Source organism: Blennius ocellaris (genome assembly GCF_963422515.1).
Source record: "Blennius ocellaris genome assembly, chromosome: 14".
NCBI lineage: Eukaryota > Metazoa > Chordata > Actinopteri > Blenniiformes > Blenniidae > Blennius > Blennius ocellaris.
The window spans coordinates 10,710,928-10,732,221 of NC_137663.1; the positions used below are offsets into that span (position 1 = coordinate 10,710,928).

The window sequence follows — 21,294 nt, forward strand, 5'->3', positions numbered from 1 at the left end:
AAAAATGTCCTTTACAAAACCTCCCACATGCATTCAAATCAGAACATATATCTCCTTGTTTTCTATATACTGAGAAAGACGTAAACGCCACAATACAGATGATATTACAATGACAATAAAACATTTTATGACTACATTTCTCTCAAATAATAGTTATATTTTCTGCACCAGTGAAGCACATCGTATGGACGCAGCCACTTCCACTCTCTATCTCTCAGTTGCTATCCCTGCTCATCGGAGTCCATTTTTAGAAACTGCAGACATCTTCGAGGGTGTGAATGGTTCCTACACTTGCGTGCATGGCTTATTTATTTATTTTATCTTCAGATGTTCCTGCGAGGCATGCAGTCAGTTGCAGCTAGATGTGCACTGCAAAAGTCTAAAGACATTTTTAATTACGACACCAGGAATAACATTAAAGTCGCTTTGAACTTCATGGGATCAAAAATTCATCTGAGACATATTCAAGAGTGAAGTGGCCTTCTGAGCACACTGGGGAGGACAAGAACCCGCTTCAGTCGTCAGGGGGCCGAGGTTTGCCCATTCTCGTGTGTGTGTGTGTGTGTGTGTGTGTGTGTGTGTGTGTGTGTGTGTGTGTGTGTGTGTGTGTGTGTGTGTGTGTGTGTGTGTGTGTGTGTGTGTGTGTGTGTGTGTGTGTGTGTACAAGCAAGATGTTAAAAGAAATCATTGATGTTTTTAACACATTTATTAACCGTTGCATGGAAAATCGCCTTGCTGTCAAACCAGCATTTCACTCAAAACCATGCTGTCAGGGTGTGATTGTATTTGTGTGTTTTCGCCAGGTTCTCTGATTTCCTCCCGAAATCCAAAAACATGCATTATAAGTTATTTTGAGACTCTGAATGTCCCTGTTTCAATCTATGGGCTGTTTTGAGCCAGTCTTGGTTCCCTTTCCAGGTGTTTGACACCCCTGGCATGTTTGACAAAGGATGTGGTCAAAACAGCAGATTTTAGGTGACATATGAAAAGGCGAGCTTTCCCAGACCATTCTTTTAATCCTTTAAAAACCTCATCACTCTGATTTGTGTAATTCATTCTTTAGTTGACACAACAGCACATATAGTTATATAATTTAGACAAATATAGTTATTTGCAATGAATCCCTGTGCTGCTTCTGTTTTCTCTGCTAAAAATAATAATACATAATGAATGACTATAGGAATTGTGGCAGATTAAACATTTTACATTTAGATTTTTGATCATGTTTGTTGACATTTTTTATTAATCATTTGATTACAAATCAGTCATTTGTCACTGTAATTGAGTCTTTATTACACTTTGGGAACAGTGCGCTTTCACAATGTTTCATTAAATATGCAAGGTGTGACACGTCACCATTTGTAAGTCTAAAAAAAAAAGAAAAAGCTGAAATCATAGAGGAAAAAAATGTTATCCCTGATTATGTTTTGCCCAGAGCAATATCAAAGCCAGTGTTTTATCTCCTGCTCAAATCCTTCTTTGCCCATTAAAACAAATCAACTGAGACATTATTTCATAAGCTTGAAAAAAAAAAAAAGCCCGAAGTCAGATTTGGTCAGGGAGATATGCCAGAGTCCCAGTTAAATAGCTTTCGTATTGTATAGCTATCTCCTCTGATGTTATCATGAACTATTTCATTTATTTTTGGCCTGCCATTGCTCTCAGACTTTAGAATCCAGAAGAAAAACCTTTGTGTTACTGTAAAATACATATTGTCATGCTCACTTTTTTTTTCTTTTTCTCTCAGAGTAAATTAATGAATGTTTAAGACTGTTTTTACACCAACATCCCCTCATCTCTGAAACATCAAAGATAGACCAATTAGGGGCAGACACTGTGGCAAAATAAGGGAGATAAAATTACAAAGTCACATAGAAACAGTGGGATAGAAACAAACGATTTTGTGTGGAATTCACAAACTGGAAGACTTCCAATGAAATAACCTGGTCCCAATAAAAACCCATACAGATCTGAGTTTACTTGTTGTCTAGTGTAAATTTCCTATAACAACCAACGATACCCATAAGCTCATGTTAGCTTTAAAAGCCATATCCTTCACACCATGTAATACATGTTTGTTGCTGTTTTTGTTGCATGTTATGATTAGAATGTACAGCTTGTGCCGAGGAGCTGAGGCAAAAGACGTGAAGTCATTAAAATCCAAAGGATTTATCCTGCTGGGATCATCGCTCGTTTGCTTTGTAGATCCAGGGATTAATTGAAAGTTGAATGTTTTGGTTTAAACCGTATATGCACGGGTTAAGAAAACTGAGAAATTATTCAAATAGAATAATTTTACGACACATATCACCATTTTTATTTGAATGTATACAAGCTTAAAGTTTGTGCTGGTGGTAGTTTAGCAATAGATTATGGGTCATTAATAATAGGGCACATTTATCCTCTGCTGATGATTCACTAGGGCTACACTCCTCATCAATCATCAATCCATCCAATTGTTTTTGCACCAAGAGCAATACACTATAAACATTAACAACGGTGACTACACAGATTCAAATATAAAACTGCCACGTCCCAAGGGAGTATGGACTGGGAATCATGACACTCTGGAATCCGCCAATGTTGTTATTGTCCATCGACTCGTGTGATGAAGAACTATTTACCACAGCCGTGCTGCGCATGCACAGTAGCAGCATTTCAATAAGTTTTGTTTCCCACCTGTTTTCATGGAGACAGAGTCGGAGCATTTTCAAAAAGTTCCACCTGAGGCAATGGAAGTTTGTGGTTTTAATTTGAAAACGCTGCCTTTATGTCAGTCGGTCTTTGTTTGTATAACTTTTTCATCCTCTGCTTTTATAGTTTGACTTTTAACCACCCGCATTTAGTTTTACCGGATCCAACAGAAAAGAACACATGAATCTTATTACCACTATGCTTTTAAGCTATGTATTCATTACTGCATGCATTTTAATATGGATCACTAATTCAACACCCCAAAATATGATGAACATGGAAGGTTTGAAAATGCATTATTTCGCTGTCCCACAACTCCACTTTGATCCAGAGGAACAAGGCAGAGGGTTGAGGCTGTTCAAAACATTCCCTGACAAGTCTATGTTGTGAATGCTCAGTGACTCAATGGATCGCAGTGAATGAAGAAGAGCACGAGATGAGAAGGGTAGGAAGAGGTGAGTGAAAGGACAATGGCTGGACATGTATTAGTCATAAGAGGGATGTCGGTGACAATAGGACAGGAATAAAACTACAATACTATGTAGAAATGTTGATGTTACTTTTTTATGCATTGAACTTTGTCGTTTTTGATAACTACGCTCTCTTACAGCGCACATGTGGCTTGTCACAGTCTTTATATCTATATATTATTTCGTTAGATTTATTGCACAAGTTGATATTGCATTGAAAATACATTTGTGATATATTGCGTAGCTTGAGAAAAAAGTACTGTAATCAAATGGGGGGGAAATGGTGGGAAAAGAGGAATCATAAAAACTGAATAGTGAATGAAGTGAGGAGGGAGAGGAGGGGGAAAAGGAGGTAGCGTATAACATTCTTTTCTGTATGCATTAATCAATGAGCCAGCGTGGGAGTTCCCTTAAATTGTTCTGTCAAGCATGATTTCATATGTCATCCCGACCAGCCCTGTCTCTTGTCATCCCACACACACGTCCTGTTCATACTCATGCAAATCATACATGGCCATTCTCTTTCATTGTCTAAAGCCCTTCTTTACCACCGCTTAACAAAAGTACTGATCACACATGTAATAATGACAGAAAGGGAGAGTCAGCGACCAAGCCTGCAATCAAATATATAGTACAATAATCATCCAGGGAAAACTTGCATGCAAATCCTTGTTTCAACTGACGTGCAGTGTTGTCAACTGCTGTAGCCATTATCACTGATTATTATGTTGCATGTTGAGATAAAAAAAAAAAAAAAGGCCATCGGTGAAATAATCCACCGAAGACAAAAACAATTACAAGTACCGTTGCATGCTGAGAGAGACTGGACAGCTTTATCAGCTCAAAACAACATATTGTGATGAACTAAAGCAAACAAACCATTTAGCGATGTAAAAGGTAGCTCTGTGTGGCTTCTCAATTCAATATATCCCCAGTATGTAGGGCAGATAAGCAGACCTTTTTCTTCATAATGGCATTCAGCCATAGTTAGCAGAGGGAGGTCTCAAAACAGTTTTTTTGTGTGTAATTTTAGTCTTGTTCTGCTGGTGAATCACTCTTCTAAAAAAAAAAAAGAGCAGCTCCAACTGTCTCTTGTCTCTCCTTGTCTCTTCATCTTACTCTTTTTCTCTGTTTGAGAGCACTGCTCTTATGCCCTCAAGTCCGCAGACGTGACAACTGCACCGAAGCAGACAGTCGCCAGCGGTTTATGCAAGAGCCGAGTTTCATGGTCTAATGAAAATTTTCAGCATCTTTTCGAACTACAGAGTATGATGTTCCTCAATCATTTATCGCGCCTGCCCACGGGCCACTATGCTCTCATTCTGCCCCAATCAGTGGAGCCCTAGACAGCAAAGACAGAGCAGCTTTTGTACGGATTAATATTGATGGACATGTTTTTTTGTTCTCAAGAAAGAATATATATGTACTTAACGTGTTTATTGACCATCTTTAACAAGTGTCAATCAGTGTTTTTGTTAACCTCTCTCTTTTTCAAAAGAAACATTTATCCACATTAATGTGGCCCTGTTACTCCTCCTTCAGCCAGCTTCAAACTAAATGGTTGACATTGTCTGAGAGCAGTTGTTGGCTCGGTCACAATCTTACTCTTTTATTACTAAAACCGTTGAGCAAAAAAGTCTTTCTGAAAACATTTTAGGCAAGAAAGTTTTTGAAACGCGTCGGGCCGCCAGTCCCCGTGCCTCATCTGCACCAAGCTGGCTGGGTTCTACTTGGGTTGAAGCGCTGCAACACAGCTTGAAACCCACCACACTGTACCCAGCATGGAGTGCGTTTCACATATACAATCTATGGGAAGTGGGAAATTGACGGAACCTGTGGACATGCAGCTTCATCCTGCACTGCAGATGGGTTAATTGTGTTAAGATATTTAATCAGATTAATTATGATGATGGAATAATCTGCATTAACGCATCTATCGACAGACAGCAGCAGAACATCACCCACTGTGTCTGCTGCTCTCTTCTGTCATAAGAATGTGGAATGATGAAAATGCTGACATGATTGTGTTTTTATGTCAGGTAATTAATTGACGAGAGTTAATGTTATCCAGATTAGGCTCTAATAACACACACACACACACACACACACACACACACACACACACACACACACACACACACACACACACACACACACACACACACACACACATTGAAAGGATCTGGTCAATAACTCCTGTTCTCTGTACCTTCTGTTAGATGGATACACCACAGATGACATTGAATTCTACTGGCGAGGTGGCGACAATGCTGTGACAGGGGTGGACAAGATTGAACTGCCGCAGTTCTCCATTGTGGATCATAAACTCATCTCCAAGAATGTTGTCTTCTCCACAGGTAACATTAACCAACACCGCCACCAAAATAAATTAAAAAAAGGCCCAAAAAAACATTCTTTACATGCATGCATGGTTTTTCTCTTTCTCTATAAATGTCATTCTCTGGCTTTTTCATTTCATTGTTACTGCAAAATCAAGTAGCGTGTTAATTCATGAGTATTGATCGAGATCACTGTTAGAACTTATTGATGTAAAAAGAGAAAAAAATGGCACCCGCTAATTTCCAGAAGAGCAAATCCACATACACAGATTCAAATCATTGAATAAAGCCCCATTCTGTGAGACAGAAAACAGAATGACTTATTTAATAGCAATAGACAAAAAGAATGCGGTCTGATACAATGAAATATTCATCTCGACTGCATTTTCATATTTATGACTTCGCTATGCAAGAAACCATTTGTAATGAGAGACTGTTTCCGCTGAATATAGTTTTTGGGGGAGCTTGTGTATTGAATGGGAGCATAACAATAACACAATAGCATTGGAGAGACTACACCAATGCAAGCTTGTTTTGTGTGCCAGGCTCACATATTCCATACCAGTGAGGCTATTAATAACATAATGCCCCCTACTGAATGCACAGTATCTAGATATATCCGTGTAAATACAACATTGTGTTTGTATTGCATTAACATACAAGTACGTTTACCCAAGTTAGTCCCTGCATTGTTCCTGAATGCATACACCTATAGGAATGCACACTCTTAAGTGGGGGAATCCCTTTTAGGCCCCGGTCTGTTATGATAATGACCGACCCAATCAGGGGTCACCCAGACATGCAAACATCAGCAAAATTGACTGGGCACCTATCCAATCCCAGCGTCATATTTCAGTTCAAGGATAAGCAGTGTCGTTGTTGCCTTCATGAATTATACATGTTTGGCATTGAATTTCCTCTCTTGACCATTCCTATGCAAGATGCATCCCCATTTAATGAAAAATATTTCCGAGAACACATCAATGTCTCGTCTTAACATTAGCAAATTACAAAAAGAAATGTAATTATCCTTCATTTTTCACCCTCCTCTGTCTCTGCTTGACTTTCCCATAAAAAATGAAACTAAACATATTCTAGCTGTTCTTGAAGTGCCATCTTTCACATTGGCGTAATTCAGTTAAGCAGCTGAAATTGGAAATGTAGTTGCTTTCCAGAGAAATGTGTGCTGATACAATTTAGCTATACGAAACCCTGCTGTGTGCATATTTGAAATAGGGCAGAGATAAGCAAAAAAAGACCATTCTCATAAGGAACCATCATGCCTCAGCTATTATACATATGAACACAGGGCACCTTTAAGCCACTCAGTTCATAGAAACAACACACAAAGCCTGTGGCTGGGTCGTTTGACAATGGACAGGATGTTTTACTTTACTTGGGATGAACCTGAGAAGCACATATTTATGTTTTCATCAACATAGTTTTAATATTATTGGGAGGAAATATGAGCAGTAAACAACGCAGTAAATCTTTACAGCTTCCTGAAGCATTAGCTTTCCAGATTATGCAAAATTGCTATTAGGATTGAAGTAAAAATACTAAACAACTTGAAAAATGTTAAAATCCAGCTATGGTTTTGTGGTGAGCCAAAAGCTAAACATTTTATCTCCCTAGATTGATCACCAAGATATGAAATGTCTTTCATGTAATTGAAAAATGGTTGAACATTTTCTTCTAAAAAACTTCAAATGTGAAACTCCAAGAAGCACAAAAGGGAATTTATCAGCATTTGTCATCTGGGAAGCATGGATGTGCATACCACATTGTGAGGAAATCCTTTGGATAGATGTCGAGATATTTCATGACAAGTGACAACTCTGAGCCGTGCTCGCACAAGACGAAGAATGACAAGAGTTCACCACAGTCATTAGAATTCATCCTCTTCCTCCTCATCTGCCAAAACCCCAAAATGGAAATTTTTCATCCTGAACTATAGTGAATGACAGCCCGGCATTACCATTTTTAAAGCTATGCCACTAAGGCGACTAAAAATAGAAATGCTATACGAGTTTTGTGTTGTGTACAGCAGAGAAGCGTAAAAGAAACTGTGAGAGATTTTCAGCAATTAGTCTTTTAAAGCTTATTCTAGGGTGTCTGACTTTAGTACAGTATAACCTCTCTTAGCAGTTTAACCCTTTGGGGCCTGAAGCATTTTGTGCCGTTTTCCACTACAATTGATTTTTCCTTTATATCTCAGATATAAAATCCTTAAACCTTGCCTTTTCTGGTGTCATTTTGTTCAGGACAACCTCATAAATGCATTTCTGAAGTAATTTCATCACTTTGGCATACTGTATTAAAACAGTGGATCTAAAAACACCATAAAATTACAAATTCGGGTGGTAAAAACATAGATTTATTGACTATAAAAGTCACAGACATGGTTAACGAATCATTTAGTTTACTTGTAAAGTAAATCTAAACTATAATTAACTAAAATTTATCAAAACAGGACTGAAAAAACAGTTCTATACAGATATTTACAGTGAAATAGAAGCACTGCCTCAGGCGTTTTTGTAAAACTATTTATAAAAGGTCACACATGTTTTTCCTCATATCTCCGCTTTTATTTGGGCGATCAACGTCATTTAAAAACGAGCTTGTAGTTTTATATCTGCACTTTCGACACGGATTGAAACACTGGACCAGACGACGCTGTGCTGTGACGCTACTGCCTTTTCAAACGGTCATGTGACGAGGACGCACCGGTGCGTCCGCAGGCCCCAGAGGGTTAAAGGGTGCAGTAGTTACAAGGCAGTCAGATTAAGGTAAATTAAAAAAGATTGTATGGACAACAGTTGTAACATCAGATGTGGTTGATTATCAGCATTCATAAAATTGCATGAGCATCGCAGCACATTTTAAGAAAACACATCAGTGCCCAGCTGTGTTATGGGATTGAACATCTATATCCTTCTTGTGGCACAGCAAACCAGTGATTGATCTCCAGTGTGTTAAAACAAACCACTTATCATTACTTCCACTAGCCCCGGCAGTAAATGATTAGAGGTATGCAATCATGTGCTACGTGTTACTATTACAAAACTTTCTCTGAGCTTATTACTTTAGACCTTTAGACTAACATGAAAACAGTTGATGAGCCTCAGAGCAGCTCTCTCTCTCTCTCTCTCTCTCTCTCTCTCTCTCTCTGTACTGCACTCGCTATAGGTTACATTAACTGCAACATTGTATTGACAGTAAACGTATTGTACGAATAGCCCTAAAAGGAGGTTTGCCCATTCCTTTGTCTCTCCTGTTTTGTTGCTATTACCTTTCATTGTTCTCAGTTTTTCACCATTATTGGTCATTAAAATGTCATACACAGGTGTTAAAAGCTCAGCTTGTGTCATAGAACATAACAATATAACTGTGAAAATTATTTGTACAGACAGCAATAATGAAAATGAAGTGTTCCTGTCAGCTGTAAATAATTGTTTTCATTTATATCAACCAGGTCATTTTTAGTGACTTGCACAAAAGTGTTTATAACAAAGTGCAAACTGAGAAACAAATGATTAAGTACATTTGACCCCAACTCACAAACAAAGCAGACATGTGTTGACATTCTAACGTCATCTCAACCAAAACACAAATTATAATAAAGTTAAGATGAACTTTTGCTTTCACCAACATAATATGACCAGTGCACATAATATCCTCTGCTCCTCTCTCCAGGTTCTTACCCTCGTCTTTCTCTGAGTTTTAAGCTGAAGAGAAACATTGGATACTTCATTTTGCAAACATACATGCCTTCTATCCTCATCACTATCCTCTCCTGGGTCTCCTTCTGGATCAACTATGATGCCTCTGCAGCCAGGGTGGCTCTAGGTGAGGTGCACAGAGCAGTGAATGTATAACCAAAGTGGGGAAGTGTTAGATTGTTGAAACCAGTATTTTTTTTTTAAATACAGCACATATTATATTGATATTATAATGATGTCATACTATCCTTTCACAAGTATTAACCAAGGGAAATATATATCAAGTGTTACTTTAGTCCTCAGACATGTGATGATTGATGACTTGGCTGATTTGGTTTTACTCTGATTTCAGAGCCTATGTGCTTCTCTGGTAATCACAATTTCCCCCCAGTCATCCTTGATTATGTAAACCCCATGTAGCCTTTGAGGTTTGTATCAAGCCTCTTTGTGTTCATCACAAGATGGCTGTCTTCTATTAACCCCATCCACGCAGCTTCATCCATCCTTCTGCCCATCCCTGGCTTTAGTCGACAAGGCAATTTCACTGATTGACGACTGAGCTGCATTTAGTGATCCAGGGGGAAGGCATGCATGGGATTTAATGAAAAAAAAAAAGAAAAAAAAAAAAAAAAAAGGTAATGCTTTGTAATGGAGGCAGGTCAACAGAGTTGGGAAATGTTTTGTCACCCTTTCTACATTGGATTCGGGAACCACTTTACTCTGACCTGGATACAAGCATTAAAATGGACCTGCAATGGCTGCATCACATGTCCACTTTCTGCAGAAATCCTTTGTTTTCATTGTTAAGCTCTTACAGTGACAGCTTGGGAAAATTGCCTGAATCCTATTTTGAGCAGTGGTCACCTGACAGTTTTGTGACAGCTGTATAATAATTTAGTAATTGTTTAAAGGGGGCTGTGAATAGAAATTGCCTTAAATAATGATGATGCTGTGTGCTCTCCAACCACAATGTGCAGGTGCATGTGGGAGGATTCATGAGGCTGTGGGAACAATGGATATGATTATTTAGGCTTTAGAATCAGGTTTCTCATGCCATTTGTGAGTCCAGGATATGGATAAACACGCTACTAAAAACACAAGCAGGAGCATTTGCTTTATTAAATACTAAATTACATTACTACTAGCATGAGCTAATTTGCCAGTCATACTAAACACGCTGTCAACACATTGATATGCACGGTCAATCTGCCAGTATCCATCGCAACAGCCTGCTGGGCGACCCTTTAGAAAATCATCTACAACTTTTCTCAGGAGGTGTTTTCTGCTAATGAACAAGATCAAGGTTGACATTTAAATTTAAAATTGCTGCACCACTTCAGGTGCACATCTTTGAACTTGTCTCCCAAAGCATGTTTTAAAGTCACAGGGCTAATCCACTTTGGTTTCATTGATCCTGACAGCCTTAATCAAGCACAGAAATCATATCAAGTTGCCGGCAATAGATGTCTTCCAGTCAGGATGATTAAAAGTGTCAAAGATTCCATCAGAATTGCACAGTAGCTCAGGGGTTTGGGTGACTTGCTGTTATTGAGTTTGATATAAAAGAAAAAAAATGGATTTTGTGCACATTCGTCTCATATGTTGTTACTCCACAAAACATGTTGAACTTTATTCCAGCTAATTCAATTTCTCATGTTATGATGTGACCTCCATCCACCAGGGATTACCACCGTGCTAACCATGACTACCATCAACACCCACTTGAGAGAAACGCTCCCCAAAATCCCATACGTCAAGGCCATAGACATGTACCTCATGGGATGCTTCGTCTTTGTCTTCCTGGCTCTGCTGGAGTACGCACTGGTAAACTACATCTTCTTTGGCCGAGGCCCTCAGCGTCAGAAAAGGGCAGCCGAAAAGCTCATGACAGCCAACAATGAAAAGTTAAGGATGGATCCAAACAAGGTAATTATTACTACAAACAAAGGACGACTTCGTCATAAACTTCCCAAACGCTTGCATTTTTGACTCAAATGAGTTGTCATTGTTCTGAATTCTTGGCATCACATTTCCTCTACTTTGCAGCACAGTGTTAATTTGATTAATAATAAAGCTGTCTAATGAGCTTAGAATAATTACAAGCTCAGAAGGAAAATGTCACCACTTCAAATAGAGGGTTGACCTAATGTTTCCTGCCTTCGCTGTACCAACTAAAGTCAGCTTAATAGGCTGTAGTGTCCCTATTTGAAAACCAAATCTACTGTGTTCCCAGCTGAAACACAGAGAGAGAAGAGGGTCTTGGAGCCACTTGGCTGCATTTACATCAGTTGACGCTGAGAAACAGGACTTTGGTTTATCCAAGAAGAATACAAAATGATCTATTATGTTTGTTTTTCCCTCAAACCTTTTGCACATGTAAACGCAAAACAAGTTACATTAACAAATGAAATGCATTAATAAAAAAACATTTCTGTTTGATTCTGTTTGCAGTGGCTGGTGGGGAATGTTGTTGGCAGAGATGACACTTTGTATGCAAGAATGAAGCAAAGGGATCTTGATGGCCATGACTCGATGTGGGAACCAATCTTTGTAGACGATGCTGCAATTGGACTTGATCAAAAGAACAAGGTAGTACAAAAACCCCTTCAATATTACTTTTTTATTTTTTTTTATTTTTTTAATTAATGATAATGGTACTGACAATATGCTGAACCCATCCACAGAGAGAGATACGTTTTGTTGGTTTGGTACTGCTATAGACCTAGTTCATAGAACACATTACATTATTATACACTATTCATGTTTTGTATGCCTTCAGCCAATCCATCAGACACATCGCCAGTCCGTCACAGCATCAAAACAGAGAGACACAAAAATCACATTCATCCCAACAGGCATTTTTTTGTACCCAATTAAGTTCAAATACTGTATATTTGTTGGACTGAAAACCAGAGAGAAGATTCAAACTCGTGAATTCAAACCTTGCAGAGAATGTGCACAATCTTTGACTTGAAGTAGATAATTCCTCGCTATGATGTGACCGTGACACCAAAATACTGGTTTTAGCCATATTCATTCAATGTATGCTGAACTATAATTTCTGACCTACAGCCACTGGAACGTTAATGGAATTGTTTATTTCTTAAAAATAACATTAACAAGGAACCAAAAGTTGGTGTATTGATTAGCACTGTTGTCTCGGAGCACAAATAGCCCCTGGTTTGAATTAATTTACAGACTTTTCCATTTGGAGGTTTTGCATGTTATCGATTCATGTCCTTGGGTTTTATTCGGGTACTTTAGTTTTCTCTCACAATCCAAAACCTGCTCATTCAGTCACTCAACCTCTTCCTCCCGTTGGGAACAGAACACTGACTCTGTCCTGACTTTTTACTTGCGCTTCTCCAAGTTCTGCATTTCCTCAATGACCTGAGCTATTTTAAAGGTTCCTGACATGTTGTGGACATTTCATGCTCCAAGACGGATGGTTGGTTAGGGCCCCCAGAAAACTCAGGTTCAGACTTGGGACTTCCTGAGGTGACTTTCATCCAAAGTGGTCATGGTGTCGCTGGTTTGTCTTGAGTTTCTTATTGACCCCAGGACTTCTGTGAATAGCACTGCGAATGGCTCCAGACCTGGGAACCCTCAATTGAATGTCATACTGAAGGAGCATAGGTAGCCAAGGAAGAATATTACTAAAGTTGAAGTTTTTGTTGTTGTTGTTCTTTGGACAGATGGACACCCATGAAAACATCCTTTTGGGCACCTTGGACATCAAGAATGACATGGGTGTTACAGAGTTGGCCCTGGGTCTCAATGACCCACGAAATACCATGCTGACGTATGACAGCTCAACGCTACAATATCGTAAAGCTGGATTGGCAAGGCACAACTTTGGCCGAAATGCACTGGAGCGCCACATGACTCAAAAGAAGAGCCGGTTACGGAGGCGCGCCTCACAGCTGAAGATCACAATTCCCGACTTGACTGATGTGAACTCGATTGACAAATGGTCGAGGGTGATCTTCCCAACCGTTTTTTCCTTTTTCAACATTGTTTACTGGCTTTACTATATCAATTAGAAGAAACACAATGGACATAACTGGGGAGGGCAAACAGCAAAATATGTCGCTCATTTCTTCTTCATATCGAGTTCGTTTGATATTTATGTGATCTTACAACAATGTATACAAAAGTGAAACCATTGTATCTCGTTTGCTGGCTAACAAGTGATCTAGGAAAGATACTGCAGTCATAAGGTGCCTGTTCCAGAGTAATCCTTTATAGTTTGACCATTTTATGAATTGTTTATTTTTAATTTTTTTTTTAATGTTTTTAATATGTTTGGTTTACAGTATACATCATTGATTATCAAACTATACTCTAATGAGTTTTTTTGTTTGTTTGTTTCTTTTTTTTCATTTATCATCATTTATATTCATAGGCACTGGTAAAGTTTCAGGTCGACACATTTTGGGATGAACTGTGTGTTGTTTTTTCACAATATTATAAAGGTAGGAAATGGCCGAAAATGTGTAATTCATACAACCCATTATCATTAAATACAGAAAATATTTACTTTTTATTTATGATTCTAATCTCATGGGACCACTATACCATTTATGTCCAAAACGATTAATTAATTAATTTTTTTTTATAATAAAGCTATTTCAAAAAAGAGACAATGAGTTATATCACATGACAGCCAGAGCTTGAGACAAAAAAAAGAAATTGGTCAGGTCATGTGGGCCTAATAAATCCTGTTATGTAAGGTTTACAGCCAATCTGGATTGTCAATATTTTGATATATTTAACTATATTTTCTATTCATTTTGTCAAACTGCTCCAAAAAAAATAAATCACAAAAAAGAATTGACAATGTGTGTAAGAAAGTCAGGAATTTTCTCTTTGAGTGGAAACATAATCTGAATTAAGTAGTTTAGTCCTGAAGCAACAATCGATGTAAGTATCATATGTATAGTATTTAATAATGATTATATGTCATTCAAAATTCCCTTTGTAGCTCTCTTTTCCAACTTTATGAGGCAGATATCTACTAAATAATCTTAACTGCAAGTCTTTAATAGGCACTTTATTAGTTTTATTGTTGTTTATTTTCGTAATGTAAAAAAAATAAATAAATAGAGATGGAGAATCAGAGGGACCCCAACAAGCCACACAGAGAACACAAGGCACAGAAGCACAAACAACATCAGATATATCTTCATTATCATTTAAAAAATGTGTTTGTTGTGAACATTTTTTTTTTTTTTACACAAATGGGTCTTTATACTCTCTGCCTCCCAAGTCAGATTTTTAGTTTTAATTGTCACTGGTTGAAATGTGTGTGGTTATTCATTGTTTACACATACAAAAAAAATATTGGTTAATTCACAAATGACATAGCCAGCAATCAAAAACAGTTAATACAATGATTTATGATTAATGCTGTGCTTTTGACTTTATGGTCACAAAATAGATTTTATAAGTGGTTTTTGCACACAAAGTTCCTAAAAGCCATAGAGGCTCTACAGTAGTTCTTATGATACCTGGTGCTTTTGGAGGTTGTCTTAAGAGGAACTTTGGTAATATTCTCACATATTGTTCCTGTTACAAGGTTGAATTCTGAAGTAAACTTAGGGCTGCAACTCATCACAGTGTCATCTTGACATAGATGAGACACAAATAGAGAAATATGTTATCAAAACCCCCCCCAAAACAACATGACTAGCCACAAGTGTAAGAAATGCTCTGATGGCAATCCGCACCCATTAAATACATGGAATGAATGGTAAGGTGCAAATAGAAATGATAAAAGACAAGAAAGCTTTATATAATGCCAATGAATCACAATAAATACCTTACAGATAACTGGAAGATTGGCCTCCTTTAACTGACACACACATAGTGCATTTCTTCTGGTAATCTATTTTTCACTGTGTCGGTATGAGTGAATACTCCCAACACCGATGATATATTGTTGATTCAAAATATAGCTGCATACAGTTATGACTTGTTGCATGCTCTGTACAGTAGAAACTTAGTCACATGATCTTTTTAAACACTTTCCCCTTTCTCACTCTTGTGCTCTTCGTGTCTATTGGACCTCAGGAGTAAACACGTTGTTTATGTACCAACTTAAAAAAATATGTTTCTTATTTTACAAATATTGATCTTGGGGATAGAGAATAAAACAGCACTATATGGGTGATGTTGGTTGAAAGAATGACATAGCGACAACAAGCACTGCCCAACACATGACAACACATTTTGAGCACAAACACTAACAATAGTACAGTTTGAATCTCACATTACTGTTGTTTCTTTACATTTTTTGCATTAATCCATTTAAAACCAAATTTATTGTGAATAAAATAAATTGCACCATCTAAGTGAACTTGATAGTTTTGGCGATTATGCCAATGGTTTATTTTTTGTAAAACTTTCCTTTTAAATAAATTTGTTTGTCAGTAAGTTTTTAACATGATAAGTAATCCCATCTATACTTTTTTCAAAGAATGAGAATGACTTGAACCCAAATTTGAGAAAAAAATATGTTTACATATTTCCTTATGTATATATCAGATAAGCTAATAGTAATCATAAATTGGAAAATATTCATGTAAATAGATATATATTATGCTCCCAGAAAAGACAATATGACGTTTACAATATGGTTTATTCAGTGAGTTTATGAGAACACAAAGCCTGATGTGAAACAATGTAAATAGTCTATTTTACAATGTCACTGGATTTGTTTATTCTTGCTCTGTTCATCAAAGCATATGTCTTTGAGTTTTGTTTTGTTTTGTTTTTTGCCAAACTGTAAACACGTATTCATGAATGTAGTTGATATTCTTTTGCAGCATGTATTTGCTGTGACGTGTCAGCAAAAGTATAACAATTTCTTGTACCAATGATAAACTAAATACAGCTCAATGTAACCAATTTTAAACACACAGACACACACGCACGCGTGCGCACACACACACGCACACACACACACACACACACACACACAGGGTCAAGTTATATAGACGCATGTGATGCCTTTATATCAAGCCCAAAATGTACCCATCTCAGGTCAGCACACTTCACACAACTAATAACACTTCAAACACAAACTTCAAACTCAATAATTGTACTTGAGGAAAAGTAGCATAAAGAGATGTTCTAGGTGTTGTTTCTCTATTTAATTTTTCTCTTTGCCACAAAGCCCACGATACACCACCCAGTACACCATCTACAGTCCAAGCAGGCAGGATTTTACCACCTGAAATGTTTTAGGATTCATTTGAGTACTAAATCCAACAAAGCCATAGACATATCTCAAACTACCCAATTGAATAACTTTTTCAAGTGATACTGCATGTGGTATGTGTGTATGACGTGAGTGAAAGAGTGTACAATTGATATACGCTGGCCAGAGGTTGTGTGTTTCCAGAACACTCTGGCAAGACGACTCTGCTTCATAAGTTCTACATTTTTGAAATGTGTTTGTATTCCACAATGCTTTTTTGTTTCATATATTTTTATACTTCTATATTCCGGTGTAAAAACATAAATAAATAACAAAAACAAACAAAAAAAATGAAAACACTGTTGTTTGGCAACGCCTTGTAAATCCAGTTTTAGCAGTTTTCATATTTATAATATACAGAATGATTACATTGTCCACTACAGATACTGGAAACCTAATGGTATGTATGCTAATGAAATCCTTTATAAGAGAAAAATAATTTAACTTTTTTTGTTTTTTGTGGAAAGTGGAGGGTTTTGGAAGTGGAAGATTTTCAGCAGAATCTTCTCTGAAGAGTAAGGACAGACAGATATCATCCTAAAAGCCTAAATGACACATCTTGGTGACAGTGTATGTTTGCACACACTCACAGAAGAAGCCTTAGCCTCCTGCTGCCCCGGCTTCACTCCGAGCAGCATCAATCCTTCTTACCCACTTAACACCCTCCACCTTGAAAAATCCTTGTATGTGCCACTCACAAGAACATTCCCAGAGACCCTTCTCAAAGATAAGCCCTGTAAAAGTCAGTGTCTGTCTTTATTATGAAAAACCAATGGAAATTATTACCTTGTCAATAAATATTGTATACTGTTCTAAATCTGTGTGTTGTTTTGGGGTTTTTTTGGACTCATTTTTTAAAGGAGTATGACATGGAGGCCTGACGATATTCTGAAGACTCTGCTCAGCTGCAGGATTGTATACCACCCATAATAGCAATCTGACTTTGTCATCTCTCCAGACAACTGACAATTTAAGTATTGATCTCTGTGCCTGTGTGTGTGTGGTTTCATTACAAAAAGAAACTGCAGCACGCAGTCGTGGCACAACATGACAACTACATTGTTTTTGGCGTGTCTGCCATTTCCGGCAGTAATATGGCTGCAGCATGGACGAAATCATCAGAGCTTTTCTCCATTGTGCACAATAATCATCCCTGATATGATGTGGAGGGATCATGTATTGGATATGGGTTCAAATGTTCAATACGACAAATAAATGGTACAATACTTTAAATTTGAATGGAAGTGCAGTTAAATGGCGTCCACCAGGACAGTTACGAATGTTGGTCGGGTTTTAAACATCTACTGTAAAAAGATAACACTCAAGGAAGCTGGTCACCAGTTAACAGGGAAACTGGTTAATCCAAAACACGAGTGGTATCCAGGGCCTGGAGACCTCCCGATACTCATATCAGGTCGCTCCTTCGAGCTCCCGTAGGGCTCAAGTAGGGCTGAGTAGGTACTAGTGGCAAAGCACCATAATTTAATGCTGGTTTACATGATGTTAAAAGTGCATCCCAATATTAACAGCCATAATTTAGGACAGATGGGGTGAGATTCTTGAGTATAACTTTACAGGCTGTTGGTCTTCAGCCATATGTGTACCAGTCATGTATCCTAATCTCTGAGCTCAAAGTTCAAATAGTCATCAAGGTTGCTGATCAGTTTTAGTCTCTTAAAGTTACTGAAGCTCTCTGCAGTCCTTGGTTTACAACAGCAACAGAGTCATCATTCACACCAATTGCCTTAGTACAAAGGAGGTTATAGAAAAAAAAGTGATTGGTATTAATACGATGTCAAAGGAGCAGTGTAGCTTTAGGCAAAATATTGATTAGTTTTGAAGAATATTTGACAGATTTTCCTTGAACTTTAAGTAACTTTGTTGTGCAGCCTGATATTGTTTACGTGTGAGGAATATGGTAGCTTTCATTTCAAGGTCTAAAGAAGGGGCAAGGATTCAGCTTCTATTCGAAATGCCCTTTTTCATTATTTAATCAAAGATGAATGACATCATTCATAGTTTCTCACTTGAGTCAAAGGAAAAGTTACTCTACCAGAATAAAAACATTTATAATATACTTTCTATAAAAGGAATCACTTCTGCACAGAGAACAATCCAATACACTAAACAAGACCATTACAATTAATTTCAACAAACTTCCAACCTGCACTTTTTGCAGCCATCAAACTGTGTAACTTGACACCTTCGGAAAACTGCACGCATTGGTTTTTGGGGTACAACAACTAACGCTGGGTCCTAAATGTTTCACTTTTCCTCTGTGGATTCTGGTAAAATAACTTTAAAACCTAATAGTTTACAAACATTGATTTTTTTTTAAACATTTTTTGTTAAATAATCTGTTGATAGACTGTGTGGTAACCTTCTTCAGATGTCCTTTATTTTTTTTTAACATGAATACAAATTTACAGAGTGGCAACTTTGATGTGCTGCGACTTGAACAGCATTTCACAAAACCTAAAAGTCCAATACAAATCCAATTTATTAAAAGCCATTCTATTGTTGGACAACAACACTGACAAACATCAAACACACACATACATTTTAGAGTTGTGTAGAGATTATATATAGAAGCAGTAAACATTTTTATTCTTTGTAACAGACAACATTTTAGGAAAGGACCAACATAACATTTAGAGAAGTGCGTGATTAGCCAGTTAAACAATTTACATCTGCTGTCTTGCCAGTAAGTGCTACATATATTAGTCGGTTAGTGTTTTAATTGTGTGCAAGGCAGTTTAACTGTCATGCAGCTGCCTGCCATGAGTTGGAGGTACAGAGCCTTCAGAATGTAACTGACTCCCAAAATGTAAAACAAGTTTTAGATTCACTTGATGACAAAGTTTAAGATACAAAATAAAAAGAGTGCTTTCCTTTTCCCAGACAAGTCTACAAGTAATTTAAAACTTTTGTTCAGTGGACACAAAATGTAGTCACTATAAGTAATTCTAAAGCAACTGTAAAGTGTTTAGTTTGTGGTGACTTGACTGACTTGAAGATAGAGCAAACAAGCAGTAAGCAAGAGCAATTCTTAATATTTAGCAGACAGAGGAGTGGTCAGTGTTACAAACATCCCTGCGATACTAACAATGCTAACTTGCACCGTCAATAGTGTAATACTTCATGTATTGGTGTTGGACAGCATTGATGTTGTTGTTCACTTACACATTTACCTGCAGGCAAATGCTTATTAAACTCGTTTCCAGCTGGTTTCAGAGTGTAACCTAAACAAATGAAGAGAAAACCGGTATCCCATGGCAACAAAGATCTCTTTGCATTACAGTTCTCTAACCAACTGACTGCAAAGCTGAGATCTGAAATAGAGCCATGGTGGTATAGAAATAGAGCTCTGGTGGCTCTGGATAGGAGGACATGAGTCATGACACAGAATTGTGGGATGGCCTGGCATCACAACAAAGACATTAGAGTCTAATGCATAATGTTCCTATTCATCCTTCACCCACAACAGCCTTTCTGGTGATCACCCACGGCGTCCATTTTCAGCACGAACTGACAAAGGGAAGCGGGGTTTGTGCAGCCAAGATATCATAGCAGCATTATGGTAAAGGGTGACTCACTGGAAAATTAAATTTGTGACATAAAGAAATGATTTTGTGATCAAATGGATCTGAACTAATTCAAAAAAGATGCAACACCGGAAATGCGTATGTGTTTGCTCATATGAAAGCCTGATTTCCTCTACAACATTGAATATATATTAAAAAAAAAAAGAAATCCCTCCACATCACTTGTCTGAATCCCATGGTCACAAACATGAAAACTACTAACTGCTTTACTGGTTAAAATATATATATTTTTCCCACCATGGTCTGCAATGGCTCTTCTTCCAAAAAGCTTTGGCGGTCAGCCAGACTGTTTCTGTATGGTTGACAAATTAAACCTTCACTTCTTCTACTCTGCTTTGTTAATATATTTTTTTAATCTTATGAAACTTCAAGAAACATCTTTAATTTCTTCGTCTCTTGCTCTCTTCCCCTGTATGTGTGTGTCCCTAGTTAATTAGGAGGAATATATGTTAATGGGACGCTGCTAGCAGACTAATTAAGATTCTGATTAGAGTGAAGATACTGTCAGCCAGTACCAATGTGTGCACCCTTGTAATGGTGTGTGTGTGTGTGTGTGTGTGTGTGTGTGTGTGTGTGTGTGTGTGTGTGTGTGTGTGTGTGTGTGTGTGTGTGTGTGTGTGTGTGTGTGTGTGTTGCCACTGGCTCACTTGTCGAGGAAATCACCCCGACTGGAACAGGCACGAGGTGAACAGATTACACTATGCACTGTTTCTGGTTGTTCTCTCGTGAGAAAATGCCCATGATTCTATGCCACAGAGATAAATTATCACTTCATTAGATAATAAACACATAATTTCCCCTCAGCCACTGAGTGCGGATCTAAGATTTGTTGAGTAGGTGGTAGGAAAGGGTGTAAAGTCCCAATTTGGATGTTGAAAAAATGTAGCAAACACAGCAAACCATTTAATAAGGGGTTTATTTTAGTGTGTGAGTGTGTACATGGCTCTCTCTTTCTTTCCCTGTGTTTCCATCTCTCCTAATTGTTTGTGGTTGTTCCTATGTGTGCTTTTGCCATGTGTTGTGTGGTAAGAGGTCTCTGTAAACATTGTAGACCACACTGCAGACAAAACAATGTGATTAATTGTAAGAAAAACATTTACATCCTCCAAATAATCAGGGCACTCACATCAGTGTTTCAGTTTGTAAAAACAAGGGCATTCTCTTCATTTGGGAGTGTTAACCTTTAAGCTAAGCTCCATCTTA

At 37.7% G+C, this 21,294-nt stretch overlaps 1 protein-coding gene across 2 annotated transcripts in view; it reads left to right on the forward strand.

The window, feature by feature from the left end:
• The window catches only part of gabrb2b (gamma-aminobutyric acid type A receptor subunit beta2b), a gene marked incomplete at both ends in the record, with an annotated part of 57,098 nt that extends 43,830 nt beyond the window's left edge, over positions 1–13,268 (forward strand). Inside the window, 5 exons of one of the 2 annotated variants that reach the window (XM_080509503.1) lie at positions 5,384–5,521; positions 9,200–9,352; positions 10,907–11,151; positions 11,677–11,814; positions 12,921–13,268. In XM_080509503.1, coding sequence (XP_080365629.1) covers positions 5,384–5,521; positions 9,200–9,352; positions 10,907–11,151; positions 11,677–11,814; positions 12,921–13,268 — 1,022 coding nt within the window. The remainder of the gene's footprint in view (positions 1–5,383; positions 5,522–9,199; positions 9,353–10,906; positions 11,152–11,676; positions 11,815–12,920) is intronic. The other variant, XM_080509504.1, reaches the window with a different exon arrangement.
• Positions 13,269–21,294: the final 8,026 nt, after the last annotated feature.